General features: G+C 48.5%; 1 protein-coding gene and 1 non-coding gene across 2 annotated transcripts in view; one reads left to right on the forward strand and one right to left on the reverse strand.

Annotated features, from left to right (window-relative positions):
* Evc2 (EvC ciliary complex subunit 2) overlaps positions 1–17523 on the reverse strand; it is an 81999-nt gene that overhangs the window by 28223 nt on the left and 36253 nt on the right. Inside the window, exons 9-12 of the mRNA XM_038341673.1 lie at positions 11676–11915; positions 9629–9804; positions 6656–6815; positions 4645–5099 (exon numbers count right to left, since the gene is read on the reverse strand). Of these exons, the coding sequence (XP_038197601.1) occupies positions 4645–5099; positions 6656–6815; positions 9629–9804; positions 11676–11915 (1031 nt within the window). The remainder of the gene's footprint in view (positions 1–4644; positions 5100–6655; positions 6816–9628; positions 9805–11675; positions 11916–17523) is intronic.
* On the forward strand, positions 370–475 carry LOC119806012. The gene has a single exon (XR_005284068.1). It is a non-coding gene; the product is annotated as a U6 spliceosomal RNA (small nuclear RNA).

Here is a 17523-nt window from a genome sequence, read left to right on the forward strand (position 1 = left end):
GCCCAACCAAGCAGTGAGTCATTCGTGCAGAAGAGGGATGCTCACTTCCCCACAGGGCAACGGCACTGAGTCCTGCACAGAGGATGGTGAGCAATGACTCATCTAACAACCTGACCCATGCTGGGGTGACAGAGCGCTGGGAACTGAACTGGGTCCCCCAGATTATCTGTCCAAGGTCAACTTCATACCACACTGGGGATGAGGTATGTTTAGAAATGCAGTTGCGACAAACAAGAGTAGTTAAGATTAGACGGCACCAGAGAAGAGTTGGCTCAGAATACGAGTGGTGTCCTTATCAGAATGGGAGACACAGGCACAGGGTGAGTTTCGGCCAAGAGGATTAAAGACAGAGAAAAGAAGTGATATGCTGTGCTAGCTTCGGCCGCACATATACAAAATTGGAACAAACAGAGAAGATTAGCATGGCCCCATGCACAAGGATGACACACGAATTCGTGAAGTGGTCCATATTTTTGTTTCTGTAAAGCAAAGGACATGGTCAAGAAGACAAAATGACAGCCTACAGAATGGGAAAAGATCTTCATCAACCCCATATCAGACAGAGGTCTGGTCTCCAAAATATACATAGAACTCAAAAAAAAATGGTCATCAAAAGAACAAATAATTCAATAAAAAAGTAGAGTACAGACCTAAGCAGAGAACTCTCAACAGAAGAATCTAAAATAGCTAAAAGACGCTTAAGGAAATGCTCAACATCTTTAATTATAAGAGAAATGCAAATCAAAACAACTCTGAGATTTCATCTTATACTTGTAAGAATGGACAAGATCAAAAACACTGATGACAACTTATGCTGGAGAGGTGGTGGGAAAAAGGGAACACTTCTGCATTGCTGGTGGAAATGCAATCTGGTACAAGCACTTTGGATGTCAGTGTGGCAATTTCTCAGAAAATTAGGAAACAACCTACCTCAAGACCCAGCAATAACACTTTGGGGTATATATCCAAAGGATGTTCAATCGTGCCACAAGGATATGTGTTCAACTATGTTCATAGCAGCTTTGTTTGTCATAGCCAGAACCTGGAAACAACCTAAATGCCCCTTGGCTGAAGAATGGATAAGGAAAATGTGGTACATTTACACAATGGAGTACTACACAGCAGAAAAAAATGACATCTTGAATTTTGCAGGCCAATGGATGGAGCTAGAAAACATTATTTTGAGTGAGGTAACCCAGAACCAAAAAGACAATTATCATATATACTCACTCATAAGTGGTTTTTAAACATAAAGCAAAGAAAACCAGCCTACAAATCACAATCTCAGAGAACCTAGACAACAATGAGAACCCTAAGAGAGACATACATGGATCTAATCTACATGAGAAGTAGAAAAAGACAAGATCTCCTGAGTAAACTGGGAGCATGGGGACCATGGGAGAGGGTTGAAGGGGAGGAGAGAGGCAGGGAGGGGAGCAGAGAAAAATGTAGAGCTCAATAAAAAAATAAAAAGAAGTGATATGTCTGAGTTAACAAGAGCCAATGATTGGCAAAACAACCAAAACTAACAGAAAAACAAGGAGCAGAGCATCCCCTGAGCCCCGAGAGAGGACATGGTCCTGTTCACATCCTCATTTAGATTTCCGGGAGAAATCCTGTCTGTGGCCCTAAGGTGCTGCTTGGCTGTGGCAGCCCTCAGCTCAGACACTGAGAATCCTTCCTCCAGTCTTGAGCCTCAGGGGATGAGCGATGCTGGGAGAGATGCTTCCTCACTCCCACTTTGGCCTGTGAGCCTACATCCATGTTGTTCAAACATTTTTCTGTGCAGACAAGCAAGGTTTGTCTGACTTTCCCGGCAGGATTCTATTGACATAAGCTGCAGGAAAGATGTTCTGTAAATGCTTTGAAACTGGGAAATATTTGCAAAATACCTGCTGTGGGGAGTCAGAGGTGGGGCTCCGTGTGTGCAGATCTGAGTGTAGAATGTGGGACTGAAAAGCTATAGAAAGTTTTCTGATGGAAATAGAGTCTTGACTTTCGGGGATGCCCAGGGTCCTCAACTGACACCCAGGCTCCCAGATTCTGAGAGCCTCTTCCTAATCCCTCTTCCCAGAACAACCTCTGCCTGTTACCCTCTGGTAGCAAGGACTCGTGGGCTACAAGGGACTCTGATGTGAATAGTAACTAGTCTCATCAGCCTTCTAATAGATTGGTCCTATGCCCGGTTTCAGTCCCAATCACTTGGAGACCAGCAGAAAACAAATGAGTGTGAGCCAGGATCCTGCCCTGGTGGGGTTCAGCATTGGACCAGACACTAGGTTTGGAGTCTGTGGATGAGGCTCAAAGGCACTATTATTTCTCTGCATCAGTTTCCCTCTTTGCTCAGTGGGTTTGCTGCAGCCCACACAACTTACAAATGTATGTTGCAGAACCATAGTGAAGAGCTATTTCTACTTAATGCCTCAGAAATAGAGGTCATACCCTCAGGGTCTCAAATCAGTAAAGCAAGGAAGCAGCTGGCAGTGTGAGCCTATGGGTTAACCCTCCTTAAGCCCTAGAGAAGTCATAAGAGCTTACTAATGGCCAAGCGAGATATCCTATTATTCCACAAATGGCTAACTCATTACTGGCTTTGGAAACGCTCCTTGCAATAAGGGTCCCGATGAAACAGAAGGAAATGATCATTGGATAATGGGAATGTCAGATGGAATTCAAGCACATCAAAGAGTCCTGCACCAAAGAGATTGTGGGAAGGTCCAGGCTGAGCATCACCTGAGTTGACTAAAAATCTATGGTGGTTATAAGAAGTGGCATTTGAGGATATGGTTCTTACTGTGCAGAGAGAGCATCCTGTCCTCCTGGGTGAGAAAGCAACAACTAACCAGATGCTGAGAGACAAAGGAAGTCAAACTTACACAGGGGTGGGACCGAACAGGAGACCTCTGAATGCAAGCAAGATAATATCACTAGCGACTAGGAAGGTGATTCAGTGGGTCAGAACATTTGCTGTGCAGTCATGAGAATCTGAGTTCAAATCCCCAGAACTCATAAAAAGCCAGGCAAGGCTATGTGTACCTGAAATGCATTGAGAGGCAGACACAGGCATATCCTGAGAGGTTGCCTCCCAGTCAGCCCGCCACAAATGGAGAAGCTTCCAGTTCAGTGAGAGGCCTTGTTTTAAGTTAATTAAGTGGGGAGTGATGAAGGAGGACATTCAGCCACTTCAGATGTCACATATACACATGTACACATATATACATCACACAAACACACCACACACACATACGCACACACCACACAGGTATTATACAGACCACATAAGCAGCATACACATATACACCAAACATACCACACACACATAAAAGCCAATACCACTCTCTGAACATGCCTGACCTGTTCTCCTGGCAGCAAGCTTGGCTCCTGGGAAGAGCACTGTGCAGAAAGAGGCATTACACCATCAGCACCAGCAAAACTCGAGCAACTTCCTCCAGGGAGGACAGTTACAGATAGACACTGTGTCACTAAGGGTCTACTCACAGGTCCCCAAGTACAACCCAGGCTCTTGCATCACACACCTCAGATGGCATCATGCACCACGCCGCACCACACTGCACTGAAGAAAGCACCCCCAAACAGTTCGGTACTAGTCTGGGGGGGGGGTCTAGTCTGTGGCTACATTATGTGTTGCCTGGATTCCTGGTGGCACAGGGTAGGTTGAGAGGGCCTGGACAACCTCATGCAAGCCACAAACACTCTCCAAGTCCCTGAACCAGAGAGCACATCTCTTTTGCTTTGTTCAGTGATGTGGGGTCTCAGCCCCAAGCACATGATCTCTTTCTGCCTCTGAATGCCCAGGTTACAGGCATGTGCCACCGTACTTGACAAAGTAGTATTTCTTTTTTATTTACTTGCTGTTTGCTGTTGTGCGTGTATGTACAGATACATGTTTGCATGTGCATGTACATGTGTGTGTACATGAATGTGGAGACCAGAGGACAGTGTTAGGTGTCGTCCTCAACTGTTCTCTACTTTATTCTTGAGAGAGTCTCTTACTGAGCGTGGAGTATGACAGTTTGGTGAGACTGTAGGGGCTCTTCTGTCTTTGTCTCCTCAGTGCTGGGATTACAGGCTCTGCATTCAGCTCTTTGATTAGGTTCTAGGGATCCCAGCACAGGTCCTCATGCTTGTACAGCAAGCACTTACCCAACGGAGCCATCTCCCCAGCACTTATTTTATTTGGAGGCATGGCATCAATAGCCCAGGCTGGCATCAATAGACGAGGCTGGCCTCAAAGTGCCTGATCTCCCTGCCTGCACTTCCCAAGTGCGGGAATTCCTGGCCTGACTACCACACCCAACTTATACTACACTTCCTAGGGAGGGATCAGGCACACTTAACTCCCAGACAATATACTGGATGATCCACATAAGTCTTTGTCCCCCACAGAAGCCGGGTTACCCACCTTCCTGGTCTACAATGCCTCATCCCATGACGGCCCTACAGGTCATGAATAATCATGTGTGATTTGTAGGCCCAGTGTGTGTGACTAATAAACACTGCAGATCTTATTTGTCTGAGGATGGCATTGCATGCTCAGCCACCCTGCCTCTCCCTCCTGCATGGACCACTCCCTTTCCAGTGTGGTGGGCAAGGATGCTGACAGCGCCCATCTTCATCACTCACATGAACACCAAGTGCTCCCAATGCCTCAGCTCTGCCTGCTCCTCAGTGCTGGCCTCTGGTGCATCCTGCTGTAGCCGTTGCCTCACGCCTTGCACCAGCTCCTGGCCATGTTCTCTCTCCTCGGCCTCCAGCTGCGCGGTGCGGGCCGCAGACTCCCGGCTGTGCTCCTCTAAGATCTGCTGCAGGAAGAGCCAGGGTGCACTACGTTTCAGCAGCTCCTGCGTCATGGCTGTACTCTGCAGGCGCCTCAACTCCTCTGTGGCTTTCTCAGACAGTGACACCGTCAGGACCCGGAGGTCATCCAGGGCAGCCTGGTCCAGACGCTCCTGCAGTTCCTCCAGGGCAGCAGTGTGCTCAGCCATCACACTCCTCCACTGGTCCAGGTACTGGACTGCATCCTCGGCAGTGCTGGAGGCCTCACCAAGAGAAACCTGCTCTTTCTGCTGCTCCTTGTGCTGGCAGGAATGTGAGAAAGGGCAATTGGATCACAGGGTCAGGAGGGATAGTGCTTTCTTTAGATACTTAAAGGGCGCAGAAGGTATGTACAGCCTTGTCCCCCAACAAGCTTACATTTGGAAAGCTGTCCTTGGCACAACCAAACCCTAGACTCTGGTGGAATAAACCTGTCACCCACCCACCCACCCCCCGTGGCCTGGGAGGTTGAAGCAGGAAGATTGTAAACTCAAGGCCAGCCTGGGCAACATAGTGAATCCTGTATCAAAGCAAAGAGTATAAGTTAAAAGAGGGCTGGGGATCTAGCTCAGTGGCTAAGCGCTTTCCTAGCCTGTGCGTGATCCTTGGTTCAGACCCCTCTCCTACACACACACACACACACACACACACACACACACACACACACACACACACACACACACTATAAAATTCATGCTTTTAAGCAGCTATTGATTGACTAGGTAAAGCCCAAGAGGTAGCTCACTAGGGTCTGTCCTGACTCTCCCATCCCCAGGTCTGGCTTTCCCTCTGGCTCTACTTCTCGGTCTGTCAAATGGGAGTAGTAACAACAACATACACTATAGTGGAGACCCTCATGAGTTGCTCAGTACCTGCTCGGCCCTTGGGGAAGTGCCTATGGCAGAGCCTGCAGCAATGTACACTTGCTGGTAGCCCTTCTATGTGCCTGGCATGCAGTTAGTAAAAAGCAGGATATCTGAGCAGGGAAGCCAATACCGATGATACCTGTGAGGGACAGTTACCTCGTGTCTCCCTGCGGTCCCTGGGGTCCCATACGACTTCCAAATCTGTTCTAACTTCTCACAAAGGTCAGGGTACTATGTCAATTCAGGTGGTGGCAAGTTTTCATCTGGCCATCTACTGGAGCCTTCTATGGTTCTGTCTTCCCAAGCTCTTCCAACAAGCTTCCTAAACCACAAACTCAGCGCCACTGTCTCTCTGAACTAGAGGATCAGCCCTCAGGCTAGCAAACCATGCCTCCCTGACTTGACCCTACTTCTGGCCATCTCTCCTCCTACCTTAGTCTCGCCCCTCTGCAGCCCCATTCTGCTCTCTAAGCTTGCTAAATGCAGTCGTACACTCTGGTCTTAGCACTGAAACCTGGCACACAGTGCTGCCCCCCTTCCTGCAACTTTGCACTGCCTGCCTCAAATGCCTATTTGTCCTCAGGTCCCATCTCTGCTATGTGCTCTGGAAAGCCTTCCCCAGGGCAAGAGTAACTGTCACTTTTGCACCTCACAAGAATTAAAGATGCTGTCGTATCTAACACACCGTATGATTAATTAAACATAAAGGTCAGCACCTATCATGATCATCCTCCAATTCCCTGCCAGTGCAGACATTACTAGTCCACCACAAACTGCTACACTGAGACTATAGAGAAACACAGAATCCCCCTTCATATAGCATTCTTAGAAGTCACTACTAATCCACCACAGACAGCACCTCATGTCACCAGCTCTGACCACCCTGTGCTGACGTCAACGCCTGTTACCCCGTGGGAAGGGTTCTGCAGAAAAGAGCACAATACCTCACATACCTTTTGCAGAAGTTCTCGCCTTCTCTTAGTTATTAATTTTTGGTGAAGCCTCTTCTTTTCTTGCTTTAAGTCATTGTCCAGCTTCTGCTTTATAGAAAAAGTTTCTGTCTGTGCACGCTCCAACAGCATTTCCATCTGATCTTCGTCCAAGTACCCAGCCCTACGTGGAGAAGACTGAAAGTCAGGGAATGCAGGCTCCCTCCCTCTGCAGGCTGACTCTTGCTACATGGCTGGGTGTGTAGTTCTCAAGCTGGAAAACCTCCGGGAGAAGTTACCACTGAGACATAAGCACCATACGAGCAGAGTGAGGTCAGGGTACGTGGAGATGGAAAGAGAAAGCCTCAGCTCAGAGATCGGATGGGTCAGAAACAGGCAGAGGTTTGGGAAGAAGAAGATGTCTGCCAAGACCACTGGGTACAAAGAGCGCTTCCCAAGAATTGGTGGGGGGCAAGAATCCAGAGTCAAGAGGAAGGAAAGCCAAAGAGAGGCTGTGGAGACTTCTGGGGACATCTGGATGACATTCAGATGACACTAGCATATGAACCAGGGATGCATGCTGTGGTCTGAATATTCCCTTCAAAATGCCTGAGTTGTAACCAGTGAGCTAAGTCAGAAAAGGGGGATAATTTGTGAGAAAGGAGGAGGCCAGCGAGAGGGGAAGAGAAGGGACAGGGAAGGTGTGTGTGGGTGTGTGTGGGTGTGTGTGGGTGTGTGTGTGCGTGCGCACACGCGTGCATGTGTATATTGTGTATGTGTGGGAACAAAATGTAATGGTATGCATTCATGAAAATTCCATACAAAACCCATTACTTTATTATACCAAGTTAAATTTTAATTTAAAGTGATGATCAGCACCTCCAAAGCTACAGAGAAACCCTGTTTCAAAAAACCAAAAGAGAGAGGGGGGGATGATCAGTGCTATCACCACAGGATTGGGCTAACTGTGGGAGTCTCATCCCCTTGTCCCCTTCTCTCTTAACTACTGCCACCATGCAGAGTCTTATGCATGGTGTGACACAACCAGAGGCCCTTGGCAGATGCAGTCTTAGCCGTTCCAGGCTCCAGACAGACCATGCATCAAACAAGCTGGCATTGTGTCCTGCCTGTGGTATTCTGTGGCAGAAACAAAAGAGAGACAGCTCCAAAATGTGGGTATCACCCAACTTGTGAGGTTCCAAGCAGGGAAAACTTACAGTACAAAGGATAGACCCCCCCCATGCCCCTGCTTTGAGCCTCACAGTTTAACGTGTGTCAGCCACACCATCTCTGCCCTCAGACTGGGATTCACATGCCAGCACCTGGGTCCTGTGCCCTTCTAACTGGACCTGACTTACAACAACCATTTGGACTGGTGGAATGCCTTCCCAGCCTCCGTGACCATGTGAGCCAGCCCCTACACTAGCTCTCCTAAGGTCTGTCCTGGTGTTTCTATTTGTCCTAGAGCCTTGATGAGTGTGTGCTTCTCCTGCTATCACTGCCCCCAGCTTGTCTGCTTCTCTTGGCTGTGTCCCAAGCTCAGCACAGACCAGACAATCCTGGTGGAACACGGCATGACAGAAAGGAAATGGGTGCTGTGGAGATGAAGTCTGGCTGGGAAACAGTTACATGGCAAAAGTGGTTGCTGTGGAAATACCAGGACTTAAACTCAGATCTCAGTGTCAATGTAAAAAGCTGGGCACAGTGGCATGCATCGGCTACTCCAGACAGGAGAGGGGGTGGAGGGTGATGGTGATGAGGGAGGTAGGGACTGGCAGATTCCAGGAGCTTGGGGTTCACCCAGGACAGTCAATCTCTGAGCTCCAGATTCAGTGAAGAAATCCTGTCTTAATTAGTAAGGTGGAAAGCCAGAGAGTAAAACACTGAGTGTCAACCCCTGGCCTTCACAGGTATATACATAGACAAGCACAGGGGCGGGGATAGAGGGAGGGAGGGAAGGAGGGAGGGAGGGAGGGAGGGAAGGAGGGAGGGAGGGAGGGAAGGAGGGAGGGAAGGATGGACGGAAACATAAGTCTGTGCCCACCATTCAAAACAAAGTTCAAAACAAGAAGTAAGACGGCCTTCCCTGGAAACTGCTCAAGGCAGCCATGCAGCTGCCATTTCCTCCTTTCCCTTCAGTGAAAATTAATTAGGAATGCCATGCAGGCTGCAGTGATGAATCCATTACCATCTTAAGATAGGCAGTGCCTACATAATCTTCATCTTATTGAATCTCTATTAATCACAGCAGGAAGCTGTAAAGTTCCCATAATATGACCTGAGGTGTAGAACCAATTTACAAAACCATGCACGGTCAGGAGCAGGGCCAAACTCAGAAACACACCCCTGTTGTTCAGACCTTGACAGCACATCTCACTGTTTACCAGGAGGCTGCCTCGCAGCACGGCTGAGCAGAAACTGTGACAAGAGGCAACGTGTGGAGCTTCTGAGAGCCCTGTCTGACCCACTCACCTGACACCCCTCACAGTGGTCCCCAGTGCTGCTGAGAAAAACCACGTGAACCCAAGCCAAGCCTCCACGTCTATCACACTCAATGGCAAGAGTCAATGTTATTCCTGCAGATGATGAAGCCTAAAGAGAAGTGGGCTGTCCCATCGCAGTCAACGTCAGCCTTCTTATGCATTTATCCAGAAGATGTGGCTCAGTAGTTGCTCCTCCAAACATCCCAAGACAGGAGCATAAAGCCAGGAGTCAGAGCTGGCAGAGGCTGTGTGTAGGTACATGATGCAGGGGGTGCGGTCGTCATACAGTGGCCTTGACGACCACATGCGCTTTTCAAGTGTCTCCTGTGAGGGAATTTTACCACAAAGGAATCCCCTTGACGAACCAGGCAACAGCATTCAGGCATAGCACAGTGGACAGCCAGGCCTGGTCTTGGGAGCATCAGCCTCGCTCTGCTGTTGGACGGGAAGACTGGAGCAGCTTCTCTGTCCCGTCCCCCCACCCCCACTCCCATGAGGCTACGCGCACTCTTACCTCTCGTGCTTATGGATGAGGCTTGTCAGCTGAGCAGCCGCGGTGCTTAGCAGCCCTTGCACGCGGGTCTCCACGGCCTGCAGGCTCTGCACCAGGTACTCCCTATGGCCAAACCTCTTGCTGAGATGGTATCTCTTGGTGGCCTGGAAGAAGTCCATCAGCTCTTCTACACTCTCCTGTTTGACACAATGAGATGTATGCCTCCTTAGAATGCTGGAAGTCTTTGAGAACATTTAAAATAATGACCTTTGCTTTAGGAAGACAGTGCAGACTGGCATTGGGGTGAACTCCTTGAGCCTCCCTTCTGCACAAAGGCTATGAGGAAGTGGGGTGCAAATTATGAGGGCTCAGAGAAGCGCCCTGGTGACCAGATGTACGCCACATCCCCCTCAGCAACATGCCTGCACCACCAAACAGGACACATGTGTTACCTATGCCATTGTTCACTCTGTGCCCATGAAGCACAGTCCAGCTGGGGACATCCCACAGTCTTGTACCTTGGGACACACGTGTTGACTTCCTGGGGTGAATCAGCCACTTACCCAGCCCCATGGTGGCAGAGGACAGGGGACAGACAGGGCAGCAGGTGGAATCGCAGTAACAACTGCTATCTCAAGTCTGCATCCTCTGGGATAACTCTGGGTAACAGTGCTCTGAGCCTCCCCAATTTAACTGGAGGAGAGAATTATTATTCCCAATTTACAGATAAGGAAATCAAGTCCACACCACACTGCTGGAAATGGCTGAGCACAGACTAGAAACATCATGTAGCTGCAAGTACCTAGGCGGCAGTTCTGAAGTCAGCAATCTGGGTCTAGGTTCCAGATTCTATGGTGGGAGGAGGAGTTGTCCTCCCAACCTAGCTGTCACCAGCATCCCAGTGACAATAGCGGTCCATTCAGAGTAGCTGTCCCAGTGGCCATCCCATCAGTCAATACCTCTCTCTGTAAACACAATGGCTTCATACAAGCTACCCACTGAGACTTGTGATGCCTGGACAGTTCCCCTTCAACCTAAGCTGTGGCCTGTCCATGTTCCAACATATGAGGATCAGCACTCTCCAGGGAGACACTGCATGGTCAGGAGTGTGAAGCAAAGCTGGCCTTCCACTGGGCCTTCTGGGCTCCAAAGCTCTCAAGCCACGACAGCTGTGGTTTCGATAAAGCCAGATCCATGAGTCATCAGGAAGTTCACAGCCAACTCTAACACCTGAACAGAGCAGTGTGAACACAGTACTAATGCTAGTGGATGGAGAGGGAGCACTTTTATTTTTTATTTTTTTTACAAAGACACGTGTTCTTTCCTGATACTGCTACTAAGCATCAGTGTTGTGCATCATGGGAGTGAAATAAACTCAAGGTCTGTGATGTTCTGGGGTCCAGATATCTACATGGACAGCTACAGCATGTTAGTGGGGAAAACCGGTTCCACGTGGAGAGATGGTGTGTGCTCTCCAGCAGTCTTCTGAGTGTGCTTCCTAATAGGCTTGAAGTGATGACTTCTCCCCCTGCTGCCCCACAGACGGCCTCCTGGCTGCTCCTCTGTTGTTCTCCATCTTTTCGAAGTGGGCAAATCACCTGCAATACTGACATGCTCAGAAAACTACCTTCACTACCAACTAGGAACTGATTCAGTCTACACGGACAATCTTTACACTCGTGTTTATGGGTCCATCTAGACACAGACCCTATATCTTATCTATCTATCAAGTGGTCCATACATGTATGTGTGCGTGCATTATCTACTATCTCTTGGTACTGGTACTACTGTGTGTTTTCTGTGTGTGCATGCATGTGACACATTATGTAAAGCTTAAAATGACCTGCCAAGGATCAGCTCATTAAACCTTCACTGCATCAGGACCCACAGCTGATAAGGTAGAGCCAGAATCCAGGCCACGTAAGTGTGAGCCCGTGGCTTGCACGATGAGCTGCCTGTGTGCCTGAAACTCCTTTATCGGGAGGACGAAGGAATAGAAAATCTCCAGAAAGTCACCAAGGGTTGAGCAAACGCCTCTCTATGGGGCAAGCTCGAGCGCAGACATTACCTGTGTTTTAGAATAGTCTTGCAGCAGCATTTTAGCCACCCCAGGCCTCAGTTCCCCTTTGGCCACAGCACTCTGTATCTGGGTATAGACAATGCTGTGTAATTCGTTTCTCTGGAAAACAACCAGCTGCCTGTGTGCTTGGGCAAAATCCTCTGCTTGGTGCAGGGCGAGGGACTTGTGCATGTCCTCCTGCTCCAGGCCATGGAGGGTCCGAAGAAGGCTGCTGCACTCTGCAGCAGACTGTGGAGAGAAGAAGAATCTGTGAGAGACAAATGTATGTGAACATGCACATATGCACACAGATAATACACACAAGCAATGGACACACCAGCACACTCAAAAAACAAACAATGCACGCACACATTGTATTGCATGCACATGTCATACACAGGCACGGTGCATGTGCACATATAACCACATAAGAACCATGTGCAATGTATATAGGAGCATATGTACATAGGAGATATACACATTTTCACTGTGTACATGCATGTGTACATACACAGTACATCCAAAGGCAGACAAGTGTGTGTGTGTGTGTGTGTGTATGTGTGTGTGTATACATGATACTCACACAGCCACACAAATGCATTCATGCATGAACACCTTGCACGCAGGAATTTACACATAATACACACGCATGCACACATATATGCACACACACATGCGCACACACACACACACAAATAGCCCCAAGCTGACAGCGTGGAGGCTGCTGAGTCCTGGGAAGGTGCTCTCCCAACCCATCCTTCCCTGTTATCTGAATTTTCTGCCAGAACAGCTGCAAAACAGAAAGTTCACAGTGGGTGGGCATGTGCCAATTTGCAAATCAGATTGCTTGAAAAGTGTCTGCAAGAAATGGAAATCTCCGAAGTGTCAACTGATCGCACAGTTAGAAGCACAAGATGACTCCCATCGTCAATGAGGAGAAAAATGCCAGCAATCAGGCCTGAGCTCAGCTCCTCGGTGAAAAGGAAAAGAGCTGTTGAGCTGCTGAGACATGACACTTGGCTTCCTGGGCTGAGATCCAGGGCGGCCACACCTCATAGGTCTCCCACCTAGAGGAAGGGGCTCTTTGCCCCCATGAGTAGGTGGGATCATAGGACCCCTGTGTGTATGCCAGGTGACATGTGTGAGGGTGTAAACTGGGAGACAATGGGTGTCCACTTCTGAGATTACCACCCGTGTGTGTGTGTGTGTGTGTGTGTGTGTGTGTGTGTGTGCACATGTCTGTATGGAGGCCAGAGGTTAGCATCCAGGGTCTTCCTCTTTCATTGCCCAACTTATTTATTGAGGCAAGATCTCTCACTGAACCTGGAGCTCCTTGTTTAGGCAAGGCTGGCTCACCAGTGAGCCTCAGGAAACTGTCTCTGCCCTCCAGAGGTGGAGGTTACAGATGTGTGACCATGCCTGCTTTACATGGGTGCTAGGAATCCAAACTTGGGCCCTCACATTTGCATAGAAGGCTCTTTACCCACTGATCCCCTTACCCCACCCCAGTGTCTTGATGTAATTAGGTCCCTCTTTCATTGTCTATATGGATAAGTTGGGGTTGAGGGAAGGCTCCATCGTGGGTGGATATGACTGCATCACATGAGAGCCCTTAAGAGGGAAGGAGGGAGGGAGGGAGGGAGGGAGGGAGGGAGTGCTCACTGAAAAGAGAGACAGCTTCTCTCCTGTTGGCCATGAATGAACCCAACAGTAACTGTGAAGTATCCATTGTCAAGGAAAACTTCCAGAAGCTGGGAGTCAGTCCTACACACACTAAAATGAATTCTGTCCACAGCAAGAAGAGCTTGGCCCAGGAGCCTGGGGTTCAAAGGAGACCTTGGTGTAAGCCTCAGGTGTCTTGAGCACAGAACCCGGCTGGCTCTGCCAGGACTTTAGTCATGGGAGCTGGGAGATCCTACTGTTTTAAGTGCCTGAAGGTGAGTGGCTCATCATAGGCACCAAAATGGACATCTTCCCATTTGCAGGGTCAGAGCCATGGGTTCAGAGGCATGCAGGCCCTTTCCCTAAGTTCCCCATAAGCAAACCTTTAAGGTCTGCATTCTGAAACACTACATCAGCAGGAAGGCAGGGACAATTAAGCATAAGCATGGAAACAGGGTATGGTTTGATCTGCCTACTCCTTCAGAGAAAGGCCAAACCCACCAGAGTTCTTGCTATTTTGCTTCTATTGTTTTAAAGTTTTTAATACATGGTTATTTTCTATGTCATAAGTGTTTTGCCTGCATGTATGGATTGCAGCACATGTGGGCCTGGTCCCACCACATGCATGCCCAGCACCTAGGAGATCAGAAGAGAATATCATACACCCTGGTTGTGAACTGCCATGTGCGTGCTGGGGATAGAACCTAGACCTCTAGAAGAGCAGGCAGTGCTCTAAACTACTGAGCTACCTCTCTAGGCCCTTGTTTTGTTTAGAGAGAGAGAGTCTTACATAGTCTGAGTTGGCTGTGAATTTACCAGATAGCTGAGCATGACTTGGAACTCCTGATTCTCCTGCCTCTATCTCCCAAATGCTGGGATTATAGGCATGAGCTACCACACTTGGAGAAATGCACATTTTTAATATAAGCTTTTCTATTTAGATGCTGCCAGTAAATGCGAACTATCCCTACTGAACTTTTCCAATGAAAGGCTTTTCATATACAGTCAAGGGCTAAGTAGTTAAGAGCAAAGGGAACACTTCTGCATTGCTGGTGGGAATGCAAGCTGGTACAACCACTTTGGATGTCAGTGTGGCGATTTCTCAGAAAAGTAGGAAACAACCTTCCTCAAGATCCAGTAATACCACTTTTGGGTATATATCCAAAGGATGCTCAATCGTGCCACTAGGACATGTGCTCAACTATGTTCATAGCAGCTATGTTTGTCATAGCCAGAACCTGGAAACAACCTAAATGCCCCTCAACCAAAGAATGGATAAGGAAAATGTGGTACATTTACACAATGGAGTACTACACAGCAGAAAAAAATCTTGAATTTTGCAGGAAAATGGATGGAGCTAGAAAACATTATTTTGAGTGAGGTAACCCAGATCCAGAAAGACAATTATCAAATGTACTTACTCATAGGTGGTTTTTAAACTTAAAGCAAAAAAAAAAAAAAACCAGCCTACAAACCACAATCCCAGAAAACTCAGACAACAATGAGGACCCTAAGACCCTAAGAGAGACATACGTAGATCTAATCTACATGAGAAGTAGAAAAAGACAAAGTGTCCTGAGTAAATTGGGAGCACAGGGACCTTGGGGGAGGGTTGAAAAGGGGAGGGGAGAGGCAGGGAGGGAAGCAGAAAAAAATGTAGAGCTCATTAAAACTCAATCAGAAAGAGAGAGAGAGAGAGAGAGAGAGAGAGAGAGAGAAAGAAAGAAGGAAAGAAAGGCTTTTCACCAAGAGGAGGTGTGGTCAGCAAGCTGCTTCAGCCAATGGCAGGCTGGCTTTGAGCTGCTCCAGGGCTGCTCCTGTATCAGTTCACTCTACACCATCCAAAATGTAAAATTATGATTTCCTTAGTTACGCTCCTTGTACTCCACTCACCGAGACTGGCAGACTGGAAAACTGTTTCATAAAAACACGTCTATCAGTGAAGCAATGTCGAGTTCCTACACAGAAAAAAATCTCTCTTTCAGAAACTTAAAAAGATTTAGGAAGCTCCCTGGACCAAGGCAAGATGCAGGTCCTCAAATAGCTGAAGGTGCCTAGGGACAGAAGAGGGAGCACCCTTGCTGTGTTACACCACACACTCATTTTGTGGGTATCTGTAGCACTTTCAGGGTTCTGCTATCACTCACTTTTTCAGGGTGCCATTTATATCAGGTGTGGAGGAGGAAAAGGCAGGTCAGGACTTCAAGTGGCCTTAGGAAGCAGAGCTATGAGACCCTGATTTCCTGGGCCTTGGTTTTCCCACCTTCAGATGTAAATATTTCATATGGTTTATGTCTGAGGTTTCTTTAAAGATGATATTAAACCATGACCCTCAACTTGACACCATCTAGAATCACGCGGGAAGAATCTCAGTGAGGAAATGCCAGGACCAATATGATCTGTGGGCGTATCCATGGGGACTAGCCATGCTAAGAGTGGGCAGCACCATTCCCTAGGCTTGAATCTTGAACTATGCAAAAGCAGAGAGAGAGAGAGAGAGAGAGAGAGAGAGAGAGAGAGAGAGAGAGAGAGAGAGAGAGAGAGAGAGAGAGAGAGAGAGCGCTGAGCACTAGCATGCCTGTGCTCTTTCTCTCTGCTCTGCACTGGACGTGATAAGACAAGCTGCTTCAAGTGTCTGCTGCCTTGATTTCCCAGTCTTGTTGGACTACAAATAACCTGGAACTGTGAGCTAAGATAAACCCTTTTCCCCTAAGTAACTTTGCCAGAGCGCTTTATCATAGCAGCGGAAGAGTTCTGGGGTCTGAATACAAAATGCCCACCCACCCCCCACCACGGCCAACATCCCGGTCCTCAGAGACTGACTTGGTTCCCATTTGGTGGTGCTGTCTGGAAAGGTCATGGAACTTTTAGGAGGTGGAACCTTTCTGGAGAAAGTATGTCACCAGGGCTAGGCTTTTAGGGTCTAGAGCCTGGCCCCACTTCCTGTCCGTGTGTGGAAGAAGTGTGATTGCTCTGCCTCCTCTCTGCCACCCCACCCTCACTCTCAGGTTGCCCTCCCTGCCTTCCCTGCCATGATGGACTCTATCCCTCCGAAACCATCAGCCAAACAAACCGTTCCTTCCTTAGTTAGCTTTTTGCCACGGCAACAGAAAAGCAGCTAATACAGTGGGAAACCATGACAGCACCCACGCAGGACTGATGGGACCAAGCACTGACGGAAGCCCCTGTTTACCTTCTAATTTATACTGCGCTTTTAGGCAACTCATAGAAACAGGAAATGTGACCTATCGATGGGCTGCCTGTGAAGTGTCAATGTGAGTATACATTGTATAATGTTGAGCCAGGTCCACACCGCTACCTCCTCCAACATGAATCATCTCTTTGAGGTGAAAGCACAGGAATCCTCCTTGGCTTTCAGAGTCAAAGCTTGTCAGGGTGGTCTGCAGCCACTTGGCTGTGAAAATGGCCACCAGACCATTTCCTTCCTGTGCCTTGGTGTCCCAGGCTATGCAAAGGTCACCAGAGTGTCCCCCCTGCTCTAACTGTGCCTCAGAGTCCAGTGCCCAGCCTCCTTCATTGGGCTGCAGGCCCGACCGCGCATGCGCTGACTTCCTTCACACTAACTTCTCACACAGCCTTCTGAGGCGAACAGATGAGGAAGCACTGTGTCTACTGTTCAAAAGGTGGAAAGGGGACCCAGAGGAACACAGCCTTCTAGAAGGGCAGAGTAAAACTCAAGTTCAAGGAAGCCTCCCCCCAGTCTAAGGTCCTAGGGAGTTGGAGCCTCTCCCCTGCAGAGCACATGCTGTGAAAGCCATAAGGAATCATTGGGGTATTTAAGTACAAACAGATTTTATCTCCACGGTCCTTTCAGGAGTTCCTAATCTTTACTACAAAGACACAAGATTTCTTGTTTCACTTTTTCTTTTCTTAAAATAACTGTAGGGGGAGAAATATATTCCATCCCAACTCTCTTTCTGTACTTTGATGATGACTACTGCACACAGCAGAGCGTTGGAAGGTTCTGTGGCTGCACGCACCTCAGGAAGGGAGCTTGTCCTAGGGGCTGTGCAGCTCAGGGGTTATTTGGGAAGCAGCTTGATTCACATGAGGCCGCTTGTTTCCGGACACGGCAGCAGTGATGCAGAGCAGTGTGTACACTGGCTGCAGGCTAGCGGGGCAGGAGTGAGAGCGGGAGCGAGGCTGAGGCCTAGGGAGGGCAGGGATGAAGGGC

This window comes from Arvicola amphibius, chromosome 1 (assembly GCF_903992535.2).
Source record: "Arvicola amphibius chromosome 1, mArvAmp1.2, whole genome shotgun sequence".
NCBI classification, from domain to species: domain Eukaryota; kingdom Metazoa; phylum Chordata; class Mammalia; order Rodentia; family Cricetidae; genus Arvicola; species Arvicola amphibius.